Source organism: Petaurus breviceps, unplaced genomic scaffold (genome assembly GCF_028583685.1).
Source record: "Petaurus breviceps papuanus isolate PSGF00001 unplaced genomic scaffold, PetGlider_PUasm1.0 156, whole genome shotgun sequence".
NCBI classification, from domain to species: Eukaryota; Metazoa; Chordata; class Mammalia; order Diprotodontia; family Petauridae; genus Petaurus; species Petaurus breviceps.
Window position 1 is genome coordinate 7,790,313 of NW_027185720.1, and position 27,061 is coordinate 7,817,373.

The following is a 27,061-nucleotide window of genomic DNA, read 5'->3' on the forward strand; positions in this document are numbered from 1 at the left end:
TTTCTTTCTTTCTTTCTTCCTTCCTTTCTCTTTCTTTCTTTCTTTCTTTCTTTCTTTCTTTCTTTCTTTCTTTCTTTCTTTCTTTCTTTCTTTCTTCCTTCCTTCCTTCCTTTCTCTTTCTTTCTTTCTTTCTTTCTTTCTTTCTTTCTTTCTTTCTTTCTTTCTTTCTTTCTTTCTTTCTTTCTTTCTTTCTTTCTTTCTTTCTTTCTTTCTTTCTTCCTTCCTTCCTTCCTTCCTTCCTTCCTTCCTTCCTTCCTTCCTTCCTTCCTCTCTTTTTTTTTGCTTTTTGGAGGGCAATTGGGGTTAAGTGACTTGCCCAAGGTCACACTGGTAGTTTTTGTGTTACATGTCCTGACTCCAGGGCCGGCGCTCTATTCACTGTACCACCCAGCCACTCCCACCTTAATTTCTGAATATATCACCCTGCACAGTTAGCCTTCCCTTGTAAAAAAAAAAAAACACTAAAAAAGAGAGGGAGAGGAAAAGCAGTTCAGCAAATCCAGTGGACACATAAACCAAGTCTGATAGTGCATGTCATATCCCATATTCATTATATCCTCATCTCTTTGAGGGAGGGAGGAAGATACATTTTCCCTCCTTCTTTGGGGCCAAGGTGGGTCATTATAGTTGCATAGTGTTCAGTTTAAGATTTTTTGTTGTTTCCATTCACATTGTTTCAGTCATTGTATGTGTTGTTTTCCTGGTTCTGTTTATTTCATTCTGTATCAGTTCATATAAGTCTTCTCATGCTTCTCTGAATTCTTCAGATGATGAATTCCATTCTAAGAGGGAAAAAGTAGTATACCCCTTCGAAAGGTGCTGAAGGAGGAGGGGGAAGGTTTCCAAATGCAGGGTCAATAGTGAACTGACCTCATCCTTTTACCTCCCAACCAGACACTCTCCTGAGTGACTCCAGGGACAAATTTGGGTTCCACTGCCACTAAGAAAGGATGCTCTGTTGTCCTCTAAGCTACTCTCCAGTTTACTAATATGAGTCCTGTTTGGGAACTCTCCCCTTGTTCCCCTTTTTATTGACACAACAGTAATTGAAGGAACCCTTCAATAATTTAATAGCAGACCAATGAGCCACTCCTCCCTGAGCCTCAGTTTCCTCATCTATTAAAGGAATTAGATTAGATTACCTATGAGGTCCAAAACTCCATGAATGCATCGGGCTCTCCCAGGTGCCATCCTGTTGTCATTGTTTAGTTCTGTCCAACTCTTCATGAAGCCTTTTGGGGTTTTCTTAGCAAAAATACTAGTGTGGTTTGCCATTTCCTTCTCTAACTCATTTTGCAGATGAGGAAACTGAGGCAAACAGGGTGAAGTGACTTGCCCAAGGTCACATGACTAGTAAGTATATGAGGCCAAATTAGAACTTAACGGCTTCCTGGACTCCAGGCCCAGGGCTCTATCCTCCGTGCCACCTGGCTATCCCAAATACCAGCCCAGTTTTACTTTGATTAATTTGATAAATTATTTTATTTGATATTTTTTATATTAATTTGATAAATCCTCTTGTGCCATTGGAGGAGTTAGGTTCAAATTCTGTTTCTGTCCTTGTCTATGTCACTTTGGGCAAGTCACTTAACCTATAAAAATGGGGATAATAACGGCACCTATTTCCCAGGGTTTTTGTGAGCACCAAATGAGAAAATATTTGTAAAGTGCTTAGTGCAAGGCCTGGCACAGAGTAAGAGTTATATGAATGCTAGCCATTACAAACCAAGGAAAACTCCATGGAAATAAATATATGCATAAATAATAATATACATGTGTATATGTACATATGTATACATATACACGTATATACACACATATGTGTGTATCTGTATAGCTAAGTGGTAGGGATACAAACCATGACAAAAGACAGTCCCTACCCTCACAAGTAATGGTGCGGTTTTGGAAAATCCTGGAAAAACTTGCACACATTGATTCAGTGAAGTGAACAGAACCATTTTTATTATAACAAGAATATTATAAAAACAAAGCATTTTGAAAAAATGAAGAACTGTCATCATTGCGATGACCAACCAAGATTCCAAAGGTGTGATGTGGTGAAGAAACCCACTACATGCCTCCCAAGAGAGAGGTGAGGAGCTCAGGGACCATGATGAGACTTTGGAGTTTTGGGACATGGCCAAGGGGGAAATTTGTTTTGCTTTATGTAATATGCATATTTATGATACGATGATTTTTTTTCTTCTTTTTTTCTGAGGGAGCTGGAATGAAGGAGAAAAATACTTGATAATTGGGAATTTTTTTTTAAATGAGGGCATATTACTAGATGGCCTTTCTAGACCTTCCAGATCTAATTCTATGGTTCTTTAATGAACTCTTCAGTTACCAAAGTATTATAAATTATTTGTTCGTAAAAATGAAAGAACTTTTTAAAAGCTAAAAAAATTACTGATTTTTAGTGTCTTCTCTTATTAGACCTCTTTTTGAGTTGTGATATCTAAGGACTAAATCCTTTTATGAAAAGTCCTAATATTAGAGGGTGCCAACCCAGAGCCAACATGGTGGCCTTGTAGGGAGAGGACCATATTAGGAGTCAGCTTTAAATCTGGGCACAACCACTTACTATTTTGTGGTCTTGTCCAAAGCCCCAACTCTGAGTTCCCAGAAGATCTCTCCATTGTCTTATTTCAAGTATGTAGTGTGGCTGTTGTCTGGCCCACTCAGAACGTATGCTTTGCTTGGATCTGGGCTTCTCTTCGTGTTTTTTTTTTGTCTGATTTTAATTTCCTCCTTTGTAAGAATGAGGGGCTCAGGGTGAATAATCTGTAAGACACCTTCTGCCTCTCAAATCCCATGGTCCTCCATGGGGGTGACTCACAAGCATTTCTATCACCTGATTCTTGTTTGAGGTTGGGATGAGGAGGGGACAAAAGTGGCAGCAAATTTATTTATTACTTTGCAACTGTGACGGGTTTTGAATACTAAACTCTAGATTGCCACTTGGCCCATCAGTTGTGACTTTGGGTTCTTATATGACAGTGTATCAAGAATTTGACCATCTCCTAGAGGAACAGTCGCCCATTGAATCCTACATCGAGTGGCTGGACACCATGGTGGACCGATGCGTTGTGAAGGTTGGTAAGCCAGAGGCAAGACTTGGGCTACCAGGATGCCACCCTGAGACTGTCCCCAGACTTAACACCACAAATGAACAAAACACTATTGCTCTGCAATTGGAGACACAGCTTGCGGATTTATGTTTGTACTTTTATGTTATATTTATATACCATATGTCTATACATATATATTTTAATAACCTGTAGGGACATTTAAAGCACATCTATGTTCATTGCTGTAAGTAGGACAGGGCAGCTGGGGCTTTGTCTAAGAGTGTCAAAATTAAGAAAGTGCTTTCAACAGCAACTAGTTAGTAAGAATAATTTTAAAATAATTAACCTAGTTAGTAAGAATAATTAAAATATGATGCTATCAGATGGGTAGGCCCCCCAATGCAGTCAGACCCCAGAGCCACTTCCCCATGTGGGGTGACCTTGACGTGTCCCAGGTTCCCGGTTTCCTCCCCTTCCCCCGCTAAAACCAAGATGAATTCAATTTCAGCAGCTGATTTGAAGGTTTTTGATTTCAAAGCTTGCCCCAGACATGAAAAATGTCATCTGTGGTTCTGCTCATATTAAGAATCACTTGTTTTCCTGTAGGTAGCTGCCAAGAGACCAGGTTCCTTGAAGAAGGTTGCCCAGCAGTTCCTTCTGATGTGGTCTTGCTTTGGCACCCGGGTAATCCGAGACATGACTTTGCATAGTGCCCCCAGCTTCGGTATGTATCTTATCTATCCATGGATGTGTGCATTGCAGATACATGCTACAGAAAGTCCACCTGGTCCAGGCTTAGATAACCTCTTTCCTTTTGTTCTCTGGGGCACAAAAAGCATTAGTGGATGACATATTGATTCTAGGGGAACTCCACATGTATAGGCCTTTCTGGGATTAAGGCAGCTAAGGCTGGGAGGAAATAATAATATGGGGTCATGGAATGGGATTGAATCATGAGACAATAATGGATGGAGTGTCTCATCCAGCAACTGGGGCAGGGTAGCTGGGGTTGTGTCCAGGAGTGTCAAAATTGAGAAAGTGCTTTTAGCAGCAACTAGTTAGTAAGTTCCAAAAGGCTCATTAATGAGCATTCATTCAACAGTCAGTCAGTCAATAAGCATTTATTAAACACCTGCAACATGCCAGGCATTGAGCTTGGCTGTGAGAGTAGAAACCTGAGACCAAATTCAGTCCCTGCCCTGAAGGAGCTGAGTCATCTCCGGCTTGACCACAAGATGGGAGATTTCCGGATTCAGCCATTCTTAAGTTGACCTCCGAGTCAAGGAAGGGATGCTATTGCCCCAGAAGGGATCTCCAAGGGTGATATCAAAGGGTCTTGAAAGACTGACCAGAGTTAAGGATGAGCGTCAGGATCAGAGCATTGGCACATGAACTAAAGTGACGTGAATCCTGAGCCTGACAAGAGTGATGGGCAGCCACGGTTGGACAGTCAGCTTGTAGACGTATGTATTTACAACTGTAGCCCAGTCCTTAGTGCATCTGCTTCCAAAGGGTTGTCATATAGAATGATGTTGCCTTAGAAGGGCAGTGTGGGGATCCCCATTCTGTGACCCGGTTCTTGGGTAACCTCAGACAGCCTCAGTTTCTTCATCTGTGAAATGACAAATTCGACTTAACCTCTGAAATCTCTTCCCTATCTAAATCCTTGGATCTTATAACTCACCCTCCCCCAAAATGCATTTGGGAATTCAGTTCAGTTCCACAAATCCTTCTAGGCATTTCCTCCTTATGTGGCGTTGTCCTGGGTGTTAGGGAAAATAGAAAGATGAGTAAAGCTTAAGTCTTGCTTTCGTGGAACTCTAGTCTAGAAGGGCAGACAGAGTGCAGATAATTAGGTTACGTGACAGAAGGGTGAGGGGAGACAGACAGTGCTGTGCGAGCTCTGGGCACGAGGGCTTTGAAGGAATTCTCTGTTGTTAAATAGTGTGAATCTGAAACAGTAGGGAAAGAACTGCCTTATGTATGCATTTCACTAATTTCTTTATTAAGGATGCATTTATTAAGAGCCATATGCATGCAAAGACTTGTGCTGGGGAAGGTTCAAAGTTTAGATCAATTAATTTTGTTCAGTTTTTTTTTTTTAATTTATGTCTGGCTCTTTGTGACCCTATTTGGGGTTTTCTTGGCAAAGATACTGGAGTGGTTGGCCATTGCCCTCTCCAGTTCATTTTACAGATGAGGAAACTGAGGCAAACAGGGTGAAGTGACTTGCCCAGGGTCACACAGTGTCTGAGGCCAGGTTTGAACTCAGGATGACGAGTCTTTGCGATTCCAGACGTGGTTCTCTATCTACTATGGCGCCCCCTAGGGGCTATTCTATTATTATTCTTTTTGGGGTTATGGTGTCCTTATCACCTAGGACAGTTCCTGGAACAGAACAGGTGATTAATTAATGCTTGTTGAATGATTGATTGTGTGTATGCACTGTTGTACAGGAGGTTAAAATGGTTGCCTCTTGTAATTGAGACACCATGTTGGGATATAAGTTCAACTTCTCTGGACTCACCCCTTTCTTCTTCCTATTCATCATCATCATCATCATCATCATCGTTATTAATTGATTCACACAAAGTCGAACAGGCAGGAAGGCCCAGAGCTTTACTCCAAATTCAGTGCCTTTTATTTTGAGGACTGAAATTTTAGGATGAATCCAAGGCCAAGGTGGAAGCCAAAGACTTTGCATATCACTTAGGAAAGGGAAGAGTGAGATAGTGGTCCAGCTCCTATGTGAGAGTATATTCCAGCCCTGGGTGGCCTCAAATAATACCTGTCTCTCTGGGCCCATTTAGCAAAAAACCTTCGCCACTCTCCCCATCAGCCACACTGCTGAGTTGTTAAGCATGGGGAGATAGACAAGTTGAAAGAATTCCCAGCAGACAAAAGCCCAGCTCCCCGTCTCTGCCTGGATCTGTCAAAGGCACAGTTGGTGGCTGTGTTTTGGTAATGCGTCCCCTGTATGAAAACAGCTAATTAGGAAAAAAGAGAGGCCTCTGTTCAGTTCCCCTTTCTCCAACCACCTTAGCCAGCTCTTGCCATCTTGTCCCTTCCATGCTGTCCTCGTCTTGGGGCATTGGTGCCAGGGTTGGCCAATCGGCTTAGCTGAGATCGTGTGGGATATCACAACCATCCTATCTCACCTCTTCCCAAAAAGTCTCCTTCCAAGAAGTCTTCCCCCCAAAGTCTCTTTCTGCTATGATTCATGACAATCAACTCTGTTCTCTTTCATAACTCCTTCTCGATAAAGGAGCCTGTGTTGCAGACAAAAGTCTCTGGGCATTCACACGGCTGGCACACGATGAGCTTTGGTTCTTAAGAGAGTTAAACTGAAGTTTCTTTACAAACTGAAAAAAACCTCAGTAAAACATTCATTCCCAAGCAGAATGATGCTACCAGTTTACCAGCAAAGCTCAAGCTGATGCTTGCAACCAATACTTACGTGCTATATTTTTATTTATGACCTGATGCCCGTGTACTTCTCTGTTATTAAAAATCCTGCATCTAAATGTGCTTTTTCCAGGCTACAGTAAAAAAGCAGTTTCTAGAATGAAGGAAGGAATGGTCCTGATATGCTCTACCACGGTCAACCAGGAACTTTAGGGAAATCGGCTAGAGACCTGGGATTATACTGGTGTGGGGAACTCCCTCATCTGGTGAAAATTGGCAACTCCTTGGTTTAGAGAGTTGACTTGGGTTCTGGACTTGCCCACAGACACCCAGAATAAGTGATGTAGTGGCTAGAGTTTGGGAGTCAGAAAGAAAAGACTCAGCTCCAAAATGAGGAGCACAGATGACGATGTTCTCTGATGTGGAAGAGGGAAAGGTCCATGCAGGAGAAAGAGATTTCAGAAGCCTTTTGGCTGTGGGCCCCAGATCCATGGTTGTACTGGGCAGTGGGTCACTTCTTTTCTTTCCATTGTCAGGCTCTTTTCACCTTATCCACCTGATGTTTGATGACTACGTGCTGTACCTGCTGGAATCACTTCACTGTCAGGAGAGAGCCAACGAGCTCATGAGGGCCATGAAGGGGGAGGGGAGCACTGGTAAGGCTGGGCTGCTGGGCAGGGGCTCACTCCATTGATTGGGCCATGCCTCTGTTGGGACTCATGGACCTGAGTATCCCCTAGCGGCCTGATGCATGTGCCCCAAATAGTGAGACCAGTGCTTTTCTTTATTTTTAGGGTATATGTGTGTATATGTATGCATGCATGTTTGTATGTATCTGTATGTGTGTATGTATGTACATAGGGTGTGTGTATGTGCATGTATACACACATGCACACATATACACATACACACTCATGCCTGCATATATACTTGGTGTTCTGCCTTGTCTTTAAAAACCATTAAAAAAGAGAAGTGCATTGGAGACAAGGCTGATCCCAGGGAGTAAGTGTGCTATCGTGGAAATAGATTGGGAGGCAGGAGACTTGAGGTCCCTCTCATGGCTCTCCCACTGACTAGCTACATGACCTTGGGCTTCAGTACATTCATCTGTAAGATGAACAAACTAGTCATAAGCATAGTAGAGTGTCTTAGCAGGTAGAGAGTTGGCATCGGAGCCTGGAAGCCTGGTTTCCTGGCCACCTCAGGAGTATCCTGGCTATGGGACTCTGAACAAATCCCGAGACGACTCTCTAAGACAGACTGCAAGCAGCAGGGGAGGGGATGCCCTTCACCCATGGAGGAACTTAGCAGTTCCCTACATATGAACAAGATCACAAGACATAGCCCCTTGTGCCTCTTCTCTAATTCAGGGGTCAGCAAACTGGAAACAGGCAGCAGGATGGTTTTGGCACTGAGGTTTGCCGACCCCACTCTGGCTCATGGGGCTGTGAGAATCACAGGAGATCAGAGATATTGAACCACAGCCTCCTTAGGCCTGGAGGAGGCCTCCGAGATCTTGTCCAGTCTCCTCGTGTTAGAGATGAAGGAAACAGAGGTGCACAGTCGGACTGCCAGTTACTAGGCAGTGGACCTCCGGCCAGAATCCAAGCATGGATGCCCCTGGGCTAAACCCATTCCTTGTGTTTAGAAAAATATAAAACATGACACAAACACAATAAAATATTATAATGTGGCCGCTCTTTGATCCTCGGGGCTGTAAAATGTGGATAAAATTGTAGCCACATAGTAAGAAATTAAGAGACAAGACAGAGTGGGGGTGGGGAGGAAGGAGGAGGAAAGAAGCATTTAAGTAACACCTACATGCCAGAAGCTGTGCTAAGACTTTACAAATATTATCTCATTTGATTGGAGCAGAGAGCTTTCCTCAGAACCAGGGCAAGCTGGGTTCGAATCCTGCCTCGGGCCCAACTTGGCTGGGCATAGGCAGCCCTGGGGCTGCTATTTAATAGACCTCTCGGCATCCCAGGGACCTCTCTACTGTGGGATCGTGGTCCTAGAGCAGCTAGGGTAGCTTCCTCACCTGAGAGCCCCCTACACTGATAAAATCACAGATCCAACAACAGCAAAAAAGAAATAAGCTATTACAGACCCATCGCGAATATTTAATATTGACTCCAAAAGGCAGACTGGGTCCAGCAGCCAGTGGCACTGGATGGAGCAGTGGATGGAGTCAAGGAGACCTGAGTTCAAATCCAACCTCAGGCACTAGCTGTGGGACCCTGGGCAAGGCACTTAACCGCTGTTTGTCCCAGTTTCCTCATCTGTAAAATGGGGATAACAATGGCACCAGTCTTGCAGGGTGTTGTGAAGGTTCAATGAATAAATGTTTGTAAAGCACTTTAGAACAGTGCCTGGTGTGTAGTAGGCACTGAATAAGTGCATATTTAAATAAATTAAATTAAATTAATATACATAATATTTTACTTATATGTCATAATATAATATAATTAAAATAACAGAATAGAATTAATATAACATAATATAACAATATAATGCAATACAATATAATATAACATAACATATTATGATAATATAATATGACATAATAATATAACATAATATAACACAATATGACATATTATGATAATATAATATAACATAAAATAATTAATATAATATAAAATAATATAATAATATAGCATAGCATAACATAACACAATATAACATATGATAATGTAATATAACGTAACATAATTAATATAATATAAAATAATAATATAATATGGCATAGCATAACACAATATAACATAACATAATGTAACATATCATGATATAATATAACATAACATAATAATATAACACAATATAACATATTATGATAATATAACATAACATAATTAACATAACACAACATATCAATACTTATTTCCTTCCCTTTCCTTCAGCGCCTCCCCAGGCCCAGCTCATGGTTACTAATAGATCTGGCTTGTTAACTGAGTAGGGAGGACCCCAGCAGTAATGCCCAGGAAAAGCCCAGAAGTCAGCTGCCAAGCAGGCTTCCCTTGGGCCAGAGGGGCCAGCAGGTGAAAGCTCTCAGACTGACTGCCCTGCCCTCCCAGGAGCTGCTCTGGAGGCCTGAGGTTCAGATCCCGGCTGTCACTCAGAATCTGTGTGAGCCTGGGCCAGTCAGTGACATCCCCTCCTTGGGACTCGTTCCTTGGTCCGTCGGGTGAAGGCCTGGCCCTGTTAGATGTGCTGCTGCTTCTGGCTCTAGATTGAGACTGAGGCTTCCTTGTAATTGTGAGCTCCAGTGCAGATGAGCAGGAGCTTTGCTGTTGGGACCTGGGGCCAGTTGCTTATACTCTCCTGGGCAGAGCTTGGTCCTCTCAGGGTCTGTCTGTGTCTGGATGCTTGTTTATATCTGTCTGCCTGCCTATGTCTGTGTGTACCCGTGTGCCTGTGTCTTGTGTGTGCCTGTCTGCCTCTGAGATCCCCTCCAGATCTAGACTGGCCCCATGCTCAGAAGTCCTCATCCTCCCTATGAGCCCCTGCCCAAGCTCCTCTTGCCCCCCCTGCCCTGAGTGATCTGGATGAGACAGAGCAGCATGGTGGCCAGGCCTCTGGACTTGTAGTCACTGAAACCTGGCCCCACCTCCTCTGTCAGACATTCACTGGCTGAACCTTGGCCCCCAGAGGGCTGCAGGAGATGTCAGTCTAGGAAGGGAAAGGACCCCGGAGGTCACTGACACATTTTTACAAATGGGGAAACTGAGGCTCGGGGAGTGGCTTGTCCTGGGAAGTGCCCAGTGTCAGAGACAGCCAACATCAGAGGCAAGATGTGAATCTTGGCCCTTTTTATTCCTGGGTCAGTCTGCTTTCCACTGCCATGTCAGCTCCTCATTGAAAAATGAAGCTGTTAGACTGGATATCTTGGAAGGTCCCTCCCAGCTGCACCCTGGGGGTCCCTGGGCTCAGAGATCAGCAGTGAGAAAGAGAACAAAGAGAGTCCAATTTAGGTCCCACACTCACTTGGGCCTCTCCTGCCTTAATGGTGGTTCCTTGCTCAAGATGCCCCAGTCAGTGGGTGAAGGAGGTCCCCACTCTCCTCCCAGAACAACGTCCTGCCCCCTCTCTGCTCCTGGCCCCCCAGCCCAGTAATGCAGCCCACCACACCTGTCCATCCTGCCTGACTCTCATCCAGGTGCTTCCATAGGGAGCTCTAGGAGGCCTCCCAGGCACCCACGTAGGCATGTTCCAAGCTTCCCTGGTCATTGGGCACCGTCCTGACCACCCCCAGCCCATTCCCTGGCATCCGGCCATCAGGCTGCCTCCTAGTGTGTGTGTCTCTTTGCCCACAGCGGAGGTCAGAGAAGAGATCCTGTTGGCAGAGCCCACCCCACCGACTCCGTCGCCTGTGCCCTCCTTCTCACCGGCAAAGTCCACCACGTCTGTAGAGGTGCCACCTCCCTCCTCGCCCGTCAGCAACCCGTCCCCGGAGTATACTGGCCTCACCACAACAGGTACCCACCCAGCTTCTCAGCACCCCAGGGTGCCCACCCACCCACTCTCCTTGAGAAGGGTCAGACTCGCCATTAGTGGGGGATTGTAAGGTAATCTTTATCTGCCAGGTAGCACAGTGGCCAGGGCCAGGGTTGGCACAGGAAGAACTAAGTTCAAATCTTGCCCCAGAGGTCTGATAGCTTCGTGACCCCGATGAGGCACTAAGTCTCAGTTTCCTTATTTATCAAAGGGGGTGATAGTACTGCGGCTCCTGCCTGGGAGGATTGTGGCAGGGCTCAGTATTGTGATAGCTAATGTCTACACAGCGTCTACTGTGCACTAAGCACTTTACAGTTATTGTTACATGTGATTCGGCATGTGTAAAATCCTCTGTCAGCCTTGAGGCTCTCTAGAAATGCTGGCCACCATCACCCTCATCTTCTCGGGCCCATTTGCAGGCATCCATATGCATTTCTTGCCATTCTCCAGCCCCCTTGCAAAGGTCCATCCCTCTCCCGTTCAATCCAACAAGCACAGACAAGCTTAGCACTGTTGTAAACTGGGATACCTTAGGACTGCACTTAGACTTTTGGGACATTCTGTATTAAGAACCTTCAGACTCTTATGTTTGACCCTTTGCCAGTGAGGATTGGGGAGGTAGGAGGGGGTCATGGTTAAAGGGCCTGGCTTGAAATCAGAAAGACTTAGGTTCAGGCCCTGCTCTGATATATACTGGGTATGTGACCCTCTGGGCACACACTGATTTACATGGATGGAAGAAACTCCCATGAAATCACTCATCTGGTCTTCTTTCCATTCTCCGTTTCCTACAACAGCTGGACAAACTATAAGAAAGGAGTTGAGAGGAAGCAAGGGGGGTGGGGGGTAGGCAAAGGACAAGAGACAGCCCCCTGACCAGGCACTCTAGCCTGTCTCAGTGTGCATCCACAATCACACCCTCAACCCAGCCAGGGGCCATAGGCTGGACTTCCCAGAATGCATGTCCATAGTAGCAGATCTGGAAGTTAGCCTTATCCTATGAAGCTGCATATCTTATTCAGAGTGGGAACTCCCAATATAAGGACTTCCCACCTCCTTTCTTTCAAGGCAGAATCCAGATTGCCAAAGACTTAGTAATGATATCCTAGGGAGGCACACAGAAATGAAATGACTTGCCCAGGGTCACTCACATAGCAAGCATCAGAGTCAGGACCTAAACCCAGCTCTCCCTGACTCCAGGCCCAGCACTCTATCTGTGCATAGCCTCAAGCTCAGACATCATTCATTCAATTTTATTTTATTTTCAGTTCCAAATTCTTCCCTTCCCTCTCCTCTTGCACCCATTGAGAAGCAAGAAAAAGAAAAAATAATAGTAAAAGCATTATTGACACCATTTTACAGATGAGGGAGTTGAGGTCCAGAGGGTTCAAGTGGCTTGTGTATGGATATCAGAGCCAGGGTGTGAACCCCAGCTATCTTGACCACAAGACTATCTAGTGTCCTGAAAAAAAAATGTGGGATATGGAGTCGGAGGACCCAGCCTCTGCTGATGAACCTTTCTGGGTCTGGTTTCTCCCTTTATAAAAGGAGAGGTAATCTCCAAGTTCCCTTCTAGCTCACTACAGTGAGGGTTGGGGGGCTGCCCACAAAGAAATATGCCGGACCCAAGAGGAGAAAAAGGCTTCCACAACATCAGGACAGGGGAGGTGAGCTCTCCACTCCTGGGTGCTTGCCGCTTGAATCCATAGCAATAGCTCAACACGGTCTCTTCAGGTTCATTGCCAAGGGAATGTCCAAGAGGACATGATACCAGGCCTTGGGGTTAAGTATTTTCTGATGGGCGCCAATGAGCAAGATTGCATCTATTTGCCAATTGCCCTATATCTGCTTTCTACGTAAGCTTACAGAGTTTCAAAAGGAAACCATCTTCCTTCTAGGGGTCCATCCTCTCCAGCTGGTGTTTCCTTCTCCCCCGCCTGGCCCTATCTCCTTCCACCTTCCCCTCCTTCCCATCCTACCCCCTCCCTCTCACTCCACCCCCAACCCAACTCTTGTCTTGTTTGGAATACGGTGTCATGCCTGTTTTAAAGTTGGAGGTAAACCCCTTGAAGGCAGGCTCTGCCCCGTTCTCATCTTTATGTCTCCAGAATCTAGTAGAGAGCCGTGAAATATCCAAATTGAATCTACTCATCCCCAGCGGATAAAGCTGGGTTCAGTGGAACCTAGAAAAAGGCGTGTTTCACCTCTATGGGAAGAACAAAATGATCTCCTATTAGGCGCCATCCCAAAGTACCGAGGGCTGCCTCGGGAGGCAATGAGCTCCCTTCAAAAACAAGCTGAAGTGGCCAGCAACATTGTAGAAGGTATCCTTGTTCCTGTAAAGATGGGGGCCCGGAGGTCCCAAAGATTTAGTGAGATTTTTTCATGGCCTGCCTCCATCCTGACTTAGGATAACCGTGGCTTACTTGGAGTGAGCAGCTAGATAGAATCCTTTTGCTTGTGAGTTTGCACTTGAAGATTGCTGTGTTTATGTGCTCTCTTTCCCTTCGCTGTTTGCTTGTTAACTCCCAGTTTTGAGGAGGAAACATATTAAGTTTCCTTCAAAACTGTTCGATTATAATTCTCTTCAGTGGTTGCTGCTGCTGACAGCCCCTCCCCGGGATTTGATGGCCACATCGTTCCTTGGAACATGTGGTCCAATGCGAAGCAGAGATAAAGGGAAATCGCATTGGAAGAATGGGAAAGGAATGTTTTTCTACCTGCTTGTAGATCTCGTCTGATTTACGAGTTTGCCGGACTCGCTTCTGGTGTATGTCATGAATAGGATGCCTGGGGAGGGCAGGTGTGCTGGGGGATGGAAGCCGCCTGGAACGCACTGGGAGACTTGAATGCAACACGTTAAAAGGTCATAAAAGCATCTCTTCCGAAATATAAATATGGAACAGATTCTCCTCAGATGTTGGTAACCTTTGAAGATTCAGGGCACTCTGACTTTGTTCTTGGATGTCTCCAGGACACATTCGAAAATTTCATCATGTACGAACTGATGCCAAATGTTTTCCTTGAGCGCCATTTATGAAAGACTTAGGTGGCAGTTAGCTCAAAATGAGAACATGTTCTTGGAAGAAAGCAAGGAATTCATTCCTTTTGGTTACTGATGTTGTACAGGCCTATTACAAGACAATTATTAAACATGGGTTATTGAGAGAGATATAAAATATCCATTTGGGACCCTAATAATATGGAAACTAAAACAGTACCCTCCTTCACTATTGAAGAACTTCTGATATATTTCATTTATAAAGTAATAATATAATTGTCCTGTGAAGGAGACAATTTATTCTTTGGGGTAATTTTTAGAAAGGTATCGTGTCATATTTCTATTGTCTTGGATGTCTTCTTAATGTAAGAGTTGGTTTTCTGCTTTTGGATAAAGTCTGGTTGACCTGAGTTTGGAAAACATGGATTTGAATCTGATTTCTTGGGCAAATCTTTTTCAATAGCATTGCCAATGAAGACCTCATTTCCTTAATGATCTGGCCTCCTCAGTTATGTGTCTTTTCAACTAACAAAGCTACACTCATGTTTTCCAGACTCAGCTCCACTAGACTTAACCCGGAGCAAAAATCATAGGTGATTCAGAGACAGAGGACTGATGTTCAGATTTTGGCTCTGCCATTTTCCTGTCTGTCATGGCCTTCCTCATGTCAGCTAATCTCTGTAGAGATGAGTTTCCTCCTCTTTAAAATGAGGTCTTTGGGCTACTGAATTTCCAAGGTCCCTTCTGACTCTGCGCCTAGGTTCCCCAAACTAATGAGTTGTGGTGTTGGCTGTCTAATGATGAGCCAGCTATATATACAACAGCTTTCAGATGTCTGGGGCCTTATGAAGATGGCTGTGTCCATCAGTAACTATGGGCCTTCTCTTAATTAGCTCACTCTATGCCATTTCTGATCTGCATAAGTAAGTTTCCATCAATGGAATCCTCAGACTTCTCTGAGCACGTTTGGAACATTCATAAATCCTTGTATTTTTTTAAAATCCCCTGACACAAGTAAGGAAGTGCCAGGTTTATAGACGAATGACTACCAGGTTTATCTACACAAGTATTTCTTTTTAAGGTTATATGCTTTAAGTGTTTGAAAGTGGGGGGGATAATCCTCAGTGTGTGAAACAGAAAGTTGTGATCGTGTGAAAGATACTTCATTATTATATGTGATGAAAATACTTGGTAGGATCATGGATTTAGAGTTGGAAACGATGTTAAAAGGCATCTAGTTCAACCCCCTCATTTTACAGATGAGGAAACTGAGGCCAGAGGAGAGAAGGGAATTGCCCAAGGTCACATCCATGGTCATTGGCAAAGACAGGATTCCAACAGAAACCCAGAGTCACAAGCTAGATGGTTCAGTGGATGGAGAGCTGGGGCATGAGTCAGGAAGACCTGAGTTCAAATGTGACCTTAGTCACTTCCTAACTGTGTGACCCTGGGCAAGTCACTTAATTTTCCCTTGCCTTAGTTTCCTCACCTATAAAATGAGGTTAATAACAGCACGCACTTTGCAGGGTTGTTGCTGGGATCAATATTTGTAAAGTGCTTAGCACAGAGCCTGGTACACAGTGGGTGCATAATTGATGCTTGTTCCTTTACCTTCTCCTCCCCTCCCCAATCTGCAGGACTTTTTCAATAGAACTGCACAGGGTAACCAGTTCAGTTGTTTCCTGTCTTTCCCCCCCAAAAAAAACTTTTCCAAGACTAAGAAAATAGAAGGAAAACAATCCAATACTTCTCAGCCTTCCCCTTCCCTGTCCTACACCCCAACCCCCTCGCTCCAAACCTAGACCACATTTTAAATTCCTACCTTTCTTTCAAGAAAAGGGAGCGGGACATTTGGTGCCAAATCAGCCGTCCTGTTTAGCATGACACAGGGAGGCAATTCTTAACCTCTGTTAAAGTCACAGAATTGGCCTGTTTAGTCCTCATTCTTTCAGACTGGGTCACCACTGGGTTGGGGGACCTTCCATCTGTACCTTTTATAGGTTTCTTAAGGCCTTCCTTACTTTTGGCATTGGCAATAAAAGTTAACCATTCATCTGGCATTCCAAACTGCCCCCATTCACTTGGTCCAACACAAAGGCAGCAAATTAAATTGGGGGTGATTATATCATGCCTACTTAAGGAAAATAGATCCATATAAATGGTCCCTGGCAGAACCTCGAGCTGATGGGGCCAGTTTTATCTGTGGGTTCCCTCCCCCAATTGAAGAAGATTCCAAAAGGGTGATGGACCTTCATTCTTCCTAAATGACAAAAGCCCCATTAATGATTATTCCAATGGCCACCCGGCTAATAAGTATATGGTTTGCTTCCCTGGGCCAGCCAATTACTCATTTGCTAATGGAATTGTCCTTACAAACCTTAGATATGAATACATTCTCAAGACCTGGGTGCCCCTGTTTACAAAGGCATGGCTGATGGCTTTCACTCCGTCTTAATTGTTTCTTTGCCCTGGCAAAGTGGGAAATTTATCCCAGCATTAAAAACTAGTTGTTACCTTCTCAGAGATTTTGACATCAGTTTTCTGACCTCCTGACAGAGCATAGGACTGGACCTGAATGCTTCCCCAAAACATTTCCCTTCGATGGGGGGTGGATTTGTTATTGCAGTGGTGCAGGGCAGAGTCAGAATACTATAGTCCAGGGCAAGTCACTTAACTTTGTGTTCTGACTCTTTAAGAACAGAATAGGCAAAGAAGGTGGCAACCTGCCCTGGTGGAATGGCTTGCCTTATCTGGGAATTCCTTATGCTAGAATTCAGCCGGAGAGCTAAGAATGGTTTTTACCACATTTGAAAATAAAGTTGTTTTGTATTTTTAAAAAATGTAAAAAACACTTTTTAATTCCTCCACTGTACAGAAAGAGGAGGTAGAATGGGTTTGGCTTGCTCTGATGATTTTTTAAAAATGTAAATAGTATTTTATTTTTCCAATAACATGTAAAGATAATCTGCAACATTCATTTTTATAAGATTTTGAGTACCAAATTTTCTCCCTCCTTCCCTCCCCTCTACCCTCCCCAAGACAGGAAGAAGTCTGATATGACTGCTGATATGTTCTCCATACCTGACACCCAAGGGATACATTTTAAATCTTCTACATTTTCATGCCCCACCACATTCCCCACCCCCTCCCAGCTAATCTGAACCTTTAAATTAGTTTAGACAGACTTTATGCTTAGAGCGAATCTTATTTGGGAATTTTCTGCCTTTGGGAGAAAAAATATTGCCATTGTTAGGAGGCCAGCATTGGAACTTGACTCAAAGGAGAAATGTTATCAAATGATAAATACTTAGGGGTGGGAGAGAACTCAGAACTCAGCCCCTTACCTGATATAGGAACATGCCATGCCCTAAGACACTCATGATGGATCCATTTTCTACACCTCCATTGATGGGGACCTCATTACTGCATGTCCAAATCCATTGTGCTGTTGGACAGCTCCAATTATGAGGAGTCTGTCTCCCTGTGACTTCCACCCACTACTTTGAGTTTTGCCCTCTGGGGCCAGTCAGGTCCCTTTGTCCATCAAACAGAGCCTTTCCTATTTGATACCACTGACCATGTCCTTTCTATAACTTGTTTTCCAGTCCCTGCAGTTGATCCTCCTGTGACATTGATCCCAGACCCTTCAGTCTCTTGGCTACCTTGTTCTGGATATACTTTGGTTTATAACTCAGGTTAAGTACTGATCCTGAGTCCTTACACTTTCCTCTAGGGAGGGTTTTCTTCTACTTTTCCTTCCAGCTCAAAATCTCTGCTCCTATTAGATCAAGGCAAGATTTTTTTTTAAACATTCATTACTGTTCTACAGGCCATGAGCTCTACCAAAATGGTCTTGTTAAATTCTTGACTTCAAGTTACTTAAAGGTTCTCATCATGCTTACTTTCATGGCACTTCATTTTGGTTCACTTGGCTGAATGTCCCCTCCTTGCCTCTCTTGGGGCCCATAGCCAGAGAATGGGGAGATGACGTTGGTATCCAATGGTTGGGCTCTGTGATAGACAGAGTGCTATTTTGTCTTAGCAGGAGCAATGCAGTCCTACACCTGGTCCCTTACATACACAGTGACAACAGCTGCTGGTTCACCTGCTGAAAGCTCCCAACAGCTGCCCTGTATGAGAAGCACTCATGTGCCTTCTTCCTCCGTCACCCATCGGATACCAGTTTATCCCCACCGGGAGGAACACGGGTAGGTTATCTTCCCAGGTCCTTGCCCTGCTTTGTCGTTTCATTTCTGGTGCTGGCTTCTACATGACCGTCACTTTCTCTAAGACGGTGGTTGTCAAGCTTTTTGGCCTCAGGACTCCTTTATGATCTTAAAAATTATTGAGGATCCTAAAGAGCTTTGGTTTAAGTAGGTTGTATCTATTGATATTTACGTGTTGGAAGTGAAAACATCTTGTATTATTATGAAAACAGTTTTGACCACACAGATCCCCTGAAAAGGTCTCAGGGACTCTCCTAGAGGCCCTGGGCCACACTTGGAGAACCACTCCTCTACGGAAATAAGCAATCCAAAGCTCTGAGCTAAGAATCCCCATCGGTCTTTCCCTTCCAGTCTGTTCTGTGTCCCTTGCAGTTTGGGGTCCTCTGTGGAAGAAGGACTTGTAAACACTGACCTGCTGTTGGGGGACTTCATGAATCTATAGAAAAGGCAAGTGAGCTAAGGTTACCTCCCCCACTGCCAGTCTTTTGCCCCATGGACACAATGGTGTGGTCCTGCCAAGGAGCAGGGCAGTGTTCATTTCGTTGAGCATGGATGGGCTGGCTGGTAGGGAAACATCATTTGGGGTGTGCCAAGTGATGGAGATGAAGAGAAGCCAGACAAGACAGCCCACAGAGGGGTGGCCAGGTGGCTCAGTGAGTAAGAGCACCGGCCCCAGTGTTGGGATGACCTGGGATCGAATCTGGGCTCAGATACTCAGCACCACACCCAGAAATAACTGGCCATGTAACCTTGAGCAAGTTACTTAACCCCAATTGCTTTAAAAAAAAAGATAGCCCACAGACAGAGAACCTAGAGCCTATTGTCTTACATCTGAAATATCCAACTGACTTGCTGCAATACCATTATTCATGAAACAATACTCATTGCTTTTTAGCTACACAGGGAGCTACAATTATGGAACCTACAGCAACCAGCATCCCCATCCAATGCAGAGTCAGTACCCATCCCTACCACATGACACGGCCATCTCTGGGCCCCTCCATTATTCTCCATACCACAGGGGCTCCTCACAGGTAAGATTACCTTCCCTTCTCTACAAACCTTGTATGTTTAATGTCAAGTCACATCATGATGACGTGTGTTTATTAAGCCCATACTAGCATGTGTGCAGCTCTGTGATGAGTGTCATTGGGTGGACAAAAGTGGTTAATGATGTAAACCTTGGAGTTGTCTTTGACACTCCCCTTTCTGTCAATCCACTTGTTTCCCATATGCCTTTAGCCAGCACATTTCACCAGGGTAGACAACCAGGTCATTCAATTTTTTTAAGGAATAACTTACTAAATTCTTACTGATTGTAGCTTTAGAAAAGGAAGGGACTTTTGAGACCATTTATTCTAACTCTTTGTTTGACAGATAAGAAAACTGAGATTGGGGTGACTAGGTGGTGCAGTGAATAGAGCACCGGCCCTGGAGTCAGGAGGACCTGGGTTCGGATCTGGCCTCAGACACTTAACACAAAAACTAGCTGTGTGACCTTGGGCAAGTCACTTGACCCCAATTGCCCTCCAAAAAAACAAAACAAAAGAAAACTGAGACTGAGTTAAATGACATCCCCAAAGTCACACAGCTAGTAAATGGCAGAGCTGGGATTTGAATCTAGGTCCTCTGGCTCCAAACCCAGCATTTGGACACTCTTTCTTCCCCCAAAGGAACTAAAGAAGTTAAAACTTGACTCAACTTAATCTTTGGAAATTAATGTTTACTTTAAAAACAAGATACAGAGCTCTGTTTTTCCCCCCAGAAAATGTAAAGTGTTGCTGATTTCTCTGTATATACTCTATACCTTCAACGCTTCATGCTTAAAATCCTTTCCAAATCAACCTAGAGCGCTGGGCCTGGAGCCAGGAAGACCTGAGTTCAAATCTAGCCTCAGATATTTACTAGCTTTGTGACCCTGAGCAAGGCAACTAACCTCTGTTTGCCTCAGTTTCCTCAACTGTAAAATGGAAAAAATAAAAGGCACTTACCTGGCAGAATTGTTGTGAGGATAAAGTGCTTAGCAGAGTGCCTGAAACATAGGAGGTCTTATAAATCTGTTCTCCCTCTTCCTTCCCTTCCCCCAAGCTGCCCACTAATCTTTTTTTTTCTTTTTGGAGGCCAGTTGGGGTTAAGTGACTTGTCCAAGGTCATACAGCTAGTTTTTGTGTTGTGTCTGATGTCAGATTTGAACTCAGATCCTCCTGACTCCAGGGCTGATGCTCTATTCACTGCGCCACCCAGCTGCCCCTGCCCACTAATCTTTTTTTTTTTTAATTTGTTTGTTTCCTTTTAGTTTACAGGATTCAATTCCACAATTCCTTGAGTTTCACATTCTGTCCCCCTCCCCCCCCTTCCCCCCATGGCAGCATATAGTCAAGTATACGCCCTGTAAATACTTTCACATTATACATTAGTCAGGTTATAAAGACAGATTGTATCAGATGGAATGAAAAATGGTAAAGAGGACATAAAACCAAACAAGAAAAAGAAAAAGATCAGATGGTTTGCTTCCATCTGGATATAAACTCAGTTCTTTCTAGTTCTTTCTCTGGATGCACACATTTCTCTCCATCATGAGTCTTTTGGTGTTGACTTATAACCCTGCATTGCTGAGAAGAGTCCAGTCTATCAAAGTTGGTCATCACACATACGTTGTGTCTGTAATTGTGTACAAATTTCTCCTGGTTCTACTCTTCTCACTCAGCATCAGTTCATGTGAGCCTCTCCAGGTAAATATGAAGACTGCCTGCTCCTCGTTTCTTATAGCACAGTAGTATTCCATAACATGCATATACCACAGCTTGTTCAGCCATTCCCCAATTGATGGGCATCCCTTAATTTCCAATTCTTTGCTACCACAAAAAGAGCTGCTATAAATATTTTTGTACATATGGGTCTTTTTCCCACTTCTATGATCTCTTTGGGATATAACCCTAGGAGTGGTATTGCTGGGTTAAAGGGCATGACCTTATTTATAGCCCTTTGGGCATAATTCCAGATTGCTCTCCAGAAAGGCTGGATCAGTTCACAATTCCACCAGCAATGCATTAGTGTTCCAATTTACCCACATCCTCTCCAGTGTTTGTCATTTACCTGTTTTGTCATCTTAGCCAATCTGGCTGGTGAGACGTGGTACCTCAGAGTTGTTTTGATTTGCATTTCTCTAATCAATAATGATTTAGAGCATTTCTTCATGTGTTTATAGATATCTTTAATTTCTTTCTCTGAAAATTGCCTGTTCATATCCTTTGACCATTTATCAATTGGGGAATGACTTATATTCTTATAAATTTGACTCAATTCTCTGTATATTTTAGAAACGAGTCCTTTGTCAGAGACATAGGTTGTAAAGATTCTTTCCCATTTTCCCACCTCCCTCTTAATCTTGGTTACATTGGCTTTGTTTGTACAGAAGCTTTTCAATTTCCTGTAGTCAAAATTATCCATTTTACATTTTATAATGTTCTCTAATTCTTGTTTAGTCATAAAGCCCTGCCCACTAATCTTGAAACACAACTTTTTTTCATTTCCCTGTGTGGGACACCTAGAATGTCTGTCATATCAAGTCTGAGGTCTCTGATGTGTGGCCATTGAGAGTTAGGAGCCCAGTGTTGCTCACTCCAATTCTCTGGGTCATCTACTTCAAAATGAATCAAAGGAGGCCTGGTCATTACATTGGTGCTTCAAAACTGGATGAATTCCTAGCAGGGAAAATAATGTCTGTCTCCACCAGGACTTGATCATTACTGTTAACCTGAGTCACAAAAGGCAGTTGACTAGGACCCCTTCATCCTCAAAGTCCTTGCAGGACTTTGCTAGGTCTCTCCTGGCACTTAATATGTTCAATTTTGCATCGTTTTTCTATGCATTTTATTACTGCCACCACCACCCTCCAGGCCCCTTGAGGGAAGATCCTATAGCATTTTTTATCTCTGCATCTTATACATCTAGAAATAGCTCCTTTTACCTAGAAGGTGATTAGGACATTTTTGATAAAGCCATAGAGACATTTCAGAAGGATTTTCAATGTCATTCTAACCCCCAGTGGTCCCATCCCAGGTGAGATCCTCCCTGATGTAGCCCTGTCCTTCTTTCCTTGATGGTAGCCCCCTACTGTCCCCAAGGTCTCTTCCCACAGGGACTAAGGTCACAGGATATTTCTCTCCACTATTGGGAAATGTCTTGGGTTCTTCCCCCTGCGATAGAATGTAAGGTCTTTGAGGGCAGGGCCTGCTTAATTTCATCTTTATATTCCCAATGTTCAGCACATAGTAGGTACTTGGTAAATATTTATTGATAAGACCGGTTGCAGTTAAAAAATTTTCTGCTTATTAATAGAGAGTCCTCAAGCATTCAGTTATACAAAGTGAGATATAGTTTTCTTCATTCAGAACTTCTTTCCAGATAGTATTTCTCTGTATTCTCAAAGAGTACTTCCATTCCCATCACTGATTTTCTATCTCCTCACAGACAGTGCCTGCTTTTGATTCCCTTGGTGAAAGAAAATGCAGTATAGATGACCATTTTAGCAAAGGAATCCTCTCCTCGACCCAGAATCTTTTCTTCAGTGTTCATAAAGAATGTTTGGACAAGTTATCTCATTATTGCCATTATTATGGCATCCTCATTAACTCCATGTTTCTCATTAACAGGCAGCGTGGTGTGATGGAAAGATCATTGGACGAGGACTCAGGACCCTTGGGTCCTAGGCCCATCTGTGTTATTAACAACCTGTGACAAACTAAGCCATAACTAGGGGAAGGCAACTGGGACTTTGCCTCAGGGCACTGAAATTTAGAACTTACTGATAGTACTTTTAGAAATAGCTGAGCACCTAGTTATCAAGAATAATTAGTTAAAATAGGAAAGTACTAGCTGGTACGTCATTCTACCCCCAGTGGCCCCACCCCAGGTGAGATCCTCCCTGACCTAGCCCTGTCCTTCTTCTTCCCTTGGTGGCCTCCTAGTGACCCCAAGGTCCCTTCCCACAGGATCTTTCTCTCCACTATTGGGAAATGTCTTGGGGTCTTCTCCCCCACAACCCAGAACCTTGTGTCTGGAAGTCCAAGTTGTCTCCTGAAGGTCTCCCTGTCCCCCAACTGAATTTGTTTTTAAAAGCTGATCAGAGCTTGTCTTTCTTGGTTGTTTCAAACACATTTTGGGGTGTTTGCTCCAGGCAACAGAAAGACTAGTAACATCTCTGGTGACAGGTAAAGTGACCTGGTTCCTATTCTTCATATGTGAATCTCCTTCTGCTTCCTGTGCTTTCTAGTGGTCTCTCATCCCTCCTCCCCTCTTCTGATTGGAATCCCTGGTTTCCTTTAAGAAACAGCTCAAGCATCACCTCCTTCATGAGAACCCGTCCCCCGCCAGCTACTAGAACTTGCCCCCAGAAATGACCTTAGCTTGATTTTGTCTGTATTTCCCGTATATTTCCGAGGTATAGATATAGATGAGTGGACATATACGTTTCCCTAGGTAGAAGGTAAGCCCCTTGAGGGAAGGGATTGTTACACTTGGGATTTTGTATATCTAATATCTGGTAGGACGTGCCCCCATGACTTGTGTGATCTGCCATTTTGTAAGTGAAGAAGAAGCCACGGCACATGGGAACAGAGGGGCCACCGATCTGGCCACAGAGCATCTTAGGAAATACAGGTTCCCTGCATCTGCCCTTCCCCTTCCATTGGCCTGGGAAAAGACAGAGGAAGCACCACATGAGCGCTGAGGTTGAACCGTGACAGCTTGCTGTTCCCTAGAGCTGGGTCTGACACCCCCAGTTGTTTTTCAGTCTTTTCATGATCCCATTTGGGGTGTGCCTGGCAAAGAGACCAGAGTGCTTTGCCATTTTCTTCTCCAGGTCATTTTACAGATGAGGAAGCTGAGGTAAACAGGATGAAGTGACTTGTCCAGGGTCACGCAGCTAGTAAATGTCTGAGGCTGGATTTGATCCAGGCCTGGTGTTCCATCTACTCTACCATCCAGCTGCCCATATAGCAAGTGTTGGTTTATAGTAAGTGTGGAATGAGTCCTTCTCAAGTGATTGATGTCTGTTCCCTAATCTTAGAGCTAGTTTCCTCATTGGCAATGATGGGTGCTAGATGGGATTGCCTCTGAGGCATCTCATCTTGTGACATTCTGTCCCTTTTCTGGCAGATTCCCTTCTCTGCTGTCTCCTCTGTGCTTTCACCCTGAGCCTCTGACCAAGCCCTGCCCCATCAAGGTAGAATCCCAGTGGAACTGACCCCATGCTGACCTCTGCTCAGTCCCCTCAGCTCTCCTCTTGACCTGATGCCCCCAGTGCCCTCAGTGTGAGAAACTCATGCCTGCTCATTGCACTACATGCACCTAGGAGTTGTAATAACTAGGTCAGGTAACATCAGGAGTGTGCTAGTAAGTGTCTAACAGCAAGCTCTCAAAAAAACCCCAAAAAGCATATTTAAGAACCACACTTTACTTCATCTTCACTATCCACATTTTCTCCATCATTTTCTTAATTTTAGATAATCAACAGAATCATCAGTCAAGCCCTGATTTGTAGCATTTGCTTGTTTCTGAGGTATACCATTGAAAATTTAACAATCAGCTCTCCAAAGATAATATGAACCAGCTCCAGTCACATCCTTCTGTATGGTCATTTGCAACAAAAATCAGCAGTTCTACCAACCTAGCTTAAAACAGGCTTCCAAAGTAAACCTAAAGTTTGCCTTTAAATACAGATTGGAAAATTGGCTGGCTCACCCAGCCCAATTGGGTGTGTTTGTCCATTCTTTCCCTTGGGGTGTCTCGTGGGCTGAGAGCTGCTAAATTAATTCCCTTGGCTCTTTGCAAGTGAGAATCAAGTATGGCCAGGAACCTTCACCATTAGGCAGATGACAGAGTTCCTTTGCCCATCATTTCTTTTCTGTTTTTCCAGTTTATTACTCTGTGAGGTGATGGGGCTACAAAAAACAGCAACCAACTGTTCTGGAAGTAGTTCCTGACCCCAAGGAGCTTCTGGTCACTGGGGGCACCTAACCCCGTCCTCTCTTGCTGCATTGCCTCTCCAATTTTTTTAAATTTTCTCATCTCTGTGTGAGATGTGAGAAAGAGTTTGGGCTGGGACCTGACAATCTTTCCCAGACATCTACCTTTATATTATAAGTGCTGATTAATACTTTTTCATTCATTTGCTTATCATTCAGTGCCTGGTTTTTCCTTCTGGCAAATATCAGGGCATGTGGATAAAAAGGTAGGATCTTCACATCTGTGTGGCCTGGAAGAGATCACTAAAAGCTTCTTGGTTACGTCATGTTTTAGATAGAGGCAGGAGAACATGGCCACAAGGCAAGGGGCACTTAGCGTAAATGGCTGTGTTTTGATTTCCATCTGCAGTATCAAGGGAGAGCCTTTGGGTAATCCCCAGGCAGGCTTGGGTGTTGGTTCCACTAGGTCATCACCTGGGGCATTCATTATACACTTCTAGCTGCGTCAGGAAGAGATAAAGCATCCAAGGTGCTGGGGCTCCTGGGACCAGAAGCCGTGCTACTTTCAGAGGTCCCAGTAATGGCTGAGAATTGCCTTGCAAAAGATCACAGAATCTCAGAGGCAGAAGGAAGCCCAGAAGCCATTGGATCCAATAATCGCTACAATACTCCCTACAAGTGATCATCCAGCCTCCACTTGGGAACCACCAGTAACAGGACCCTATTCTCCTCATGTTTTGTCTCAACTTGTCAGTGAGGTCCAAACAGTGCTGTCTAGGTCAACTGAAAATGAAGGGGAACAGGAACTTACACCTTCCTTTATTTTCTTCTCTGACCTCTCTGCTTTATGAAATCCCAGAATTTGTGCTTGATTCACTGACATGGGAAGAAATGGATGGCTTTCTAAGTCTCACACAGCTGTTTTGCCAAAGTTGATTTTTTATGGTAGCTGGGAGTCACCCCCAAATGGGTAATATTTTTGCAGTCTGGGAAAACACATACCTGAACAATGCTATTTAATAACTAGTAGCTAGAGAGGGTTCGAGGCTACTGACAGAGGCCAAGAGATCAAATCTTCAGAAGTAGGGCTAGGGCTGAGAAGTGGACCGAAATTCTTCCCTTGACTCCACTGTTGACTTTCTCAGTGACTGTAAAACAAAGCCCCTTGTTATTACTGTAGGCCATGGTTTCTCCATTTAAAGAATGATGGCTGGTACATAGAAGACAGGGCCTTCATAGGATGACCATGAGGATTAGAACGCCAGTGCCCAGCTTCTGAGGGACTGTCTAAAGATGAAGTGTAGAGTGTCATGGGTTGATTGTTGAAAAGCTCACCCTGCTAGGATCTTTCTTCATCTTTCCTCCAGGTAAGGGTTTTGACCTTTAACTTAGAGAACTCAGCTGGTCAATGACCTTGGATGGCTCATTAGCCCCAAGTCCTTAAGTGACACATTGAGGGATGGTAGCACAGCTTTCATTAGGAAAACAATTTGCAATGCTCACAGGACCATCTTTCACCTTTTTGCAAAAGCAGCAGCCAGCTTGGCAGAGTACAAGAATAAAGGATTGATTCTTTCTTCCTCCATGTGGAGAAAAATAAGCCTTTGGTATTGGAAATAGTCTCTTAAAATAGCATGTTCTAAGATGGCTCCCCCTCCCCCCCCAAAAGGGGCAAAATTCATGCTAAAGTTTGGAAGGACCTAAATTCTAACTATTTCACTAATCTCCCAACTCTCTCCTCCCTTCTTCTCCCCTCCCCTCCCCTGTCCTCTCTCCTTTTCTCTCCTCTATTCTCCATTCCTCTCCTCTCCTCTCTCTGTCTCTCACTGTCTCTCTCTGTTTCTCTCTCTCTGTCTCTTTTCTCTCTCTCCCTCTCTCCCCCTCCCTCTC

The 27,061-nt window shown here is 44.1% G+C and overlaps 1 protein-coding gene across 1 annotated transcript in view; it reads left to right on the top strand.

Moving 5' to 3' along the window:
- The window catches only part of RFX4 (regulatory factor X4), a 49,527-nt gene that overhangs the window by 17,929 nt on the left and 4,537 nt on the right, over positions 1–27,061 (top strand). The window contains exons 7-12 of the mRNA XM_069082173.1: positions 3,001–3,095; positions 3,678–3,795; positions 7,013–7,132; positions 10,796–10,957; positions 18,023–18,185; positions 19,099–19,237. Coding sequence (XP_068938274.1) covers positions 3,001–3,095; positions 3,678–3,795; positions 7,013–7,132; positions 10,796–10,957; positions 18,023–18,185; positions 19,099–19,237 — 797 coding nt within the window. The remainder of the gene's footprint in view (positions 1–3,000; positions 3,096–3,677; positions 3,796–7,012; positions 7,133–10,795; positions 10,958–18,022; positions 18,186–19,098; positions 19,238–27,061) is intronic.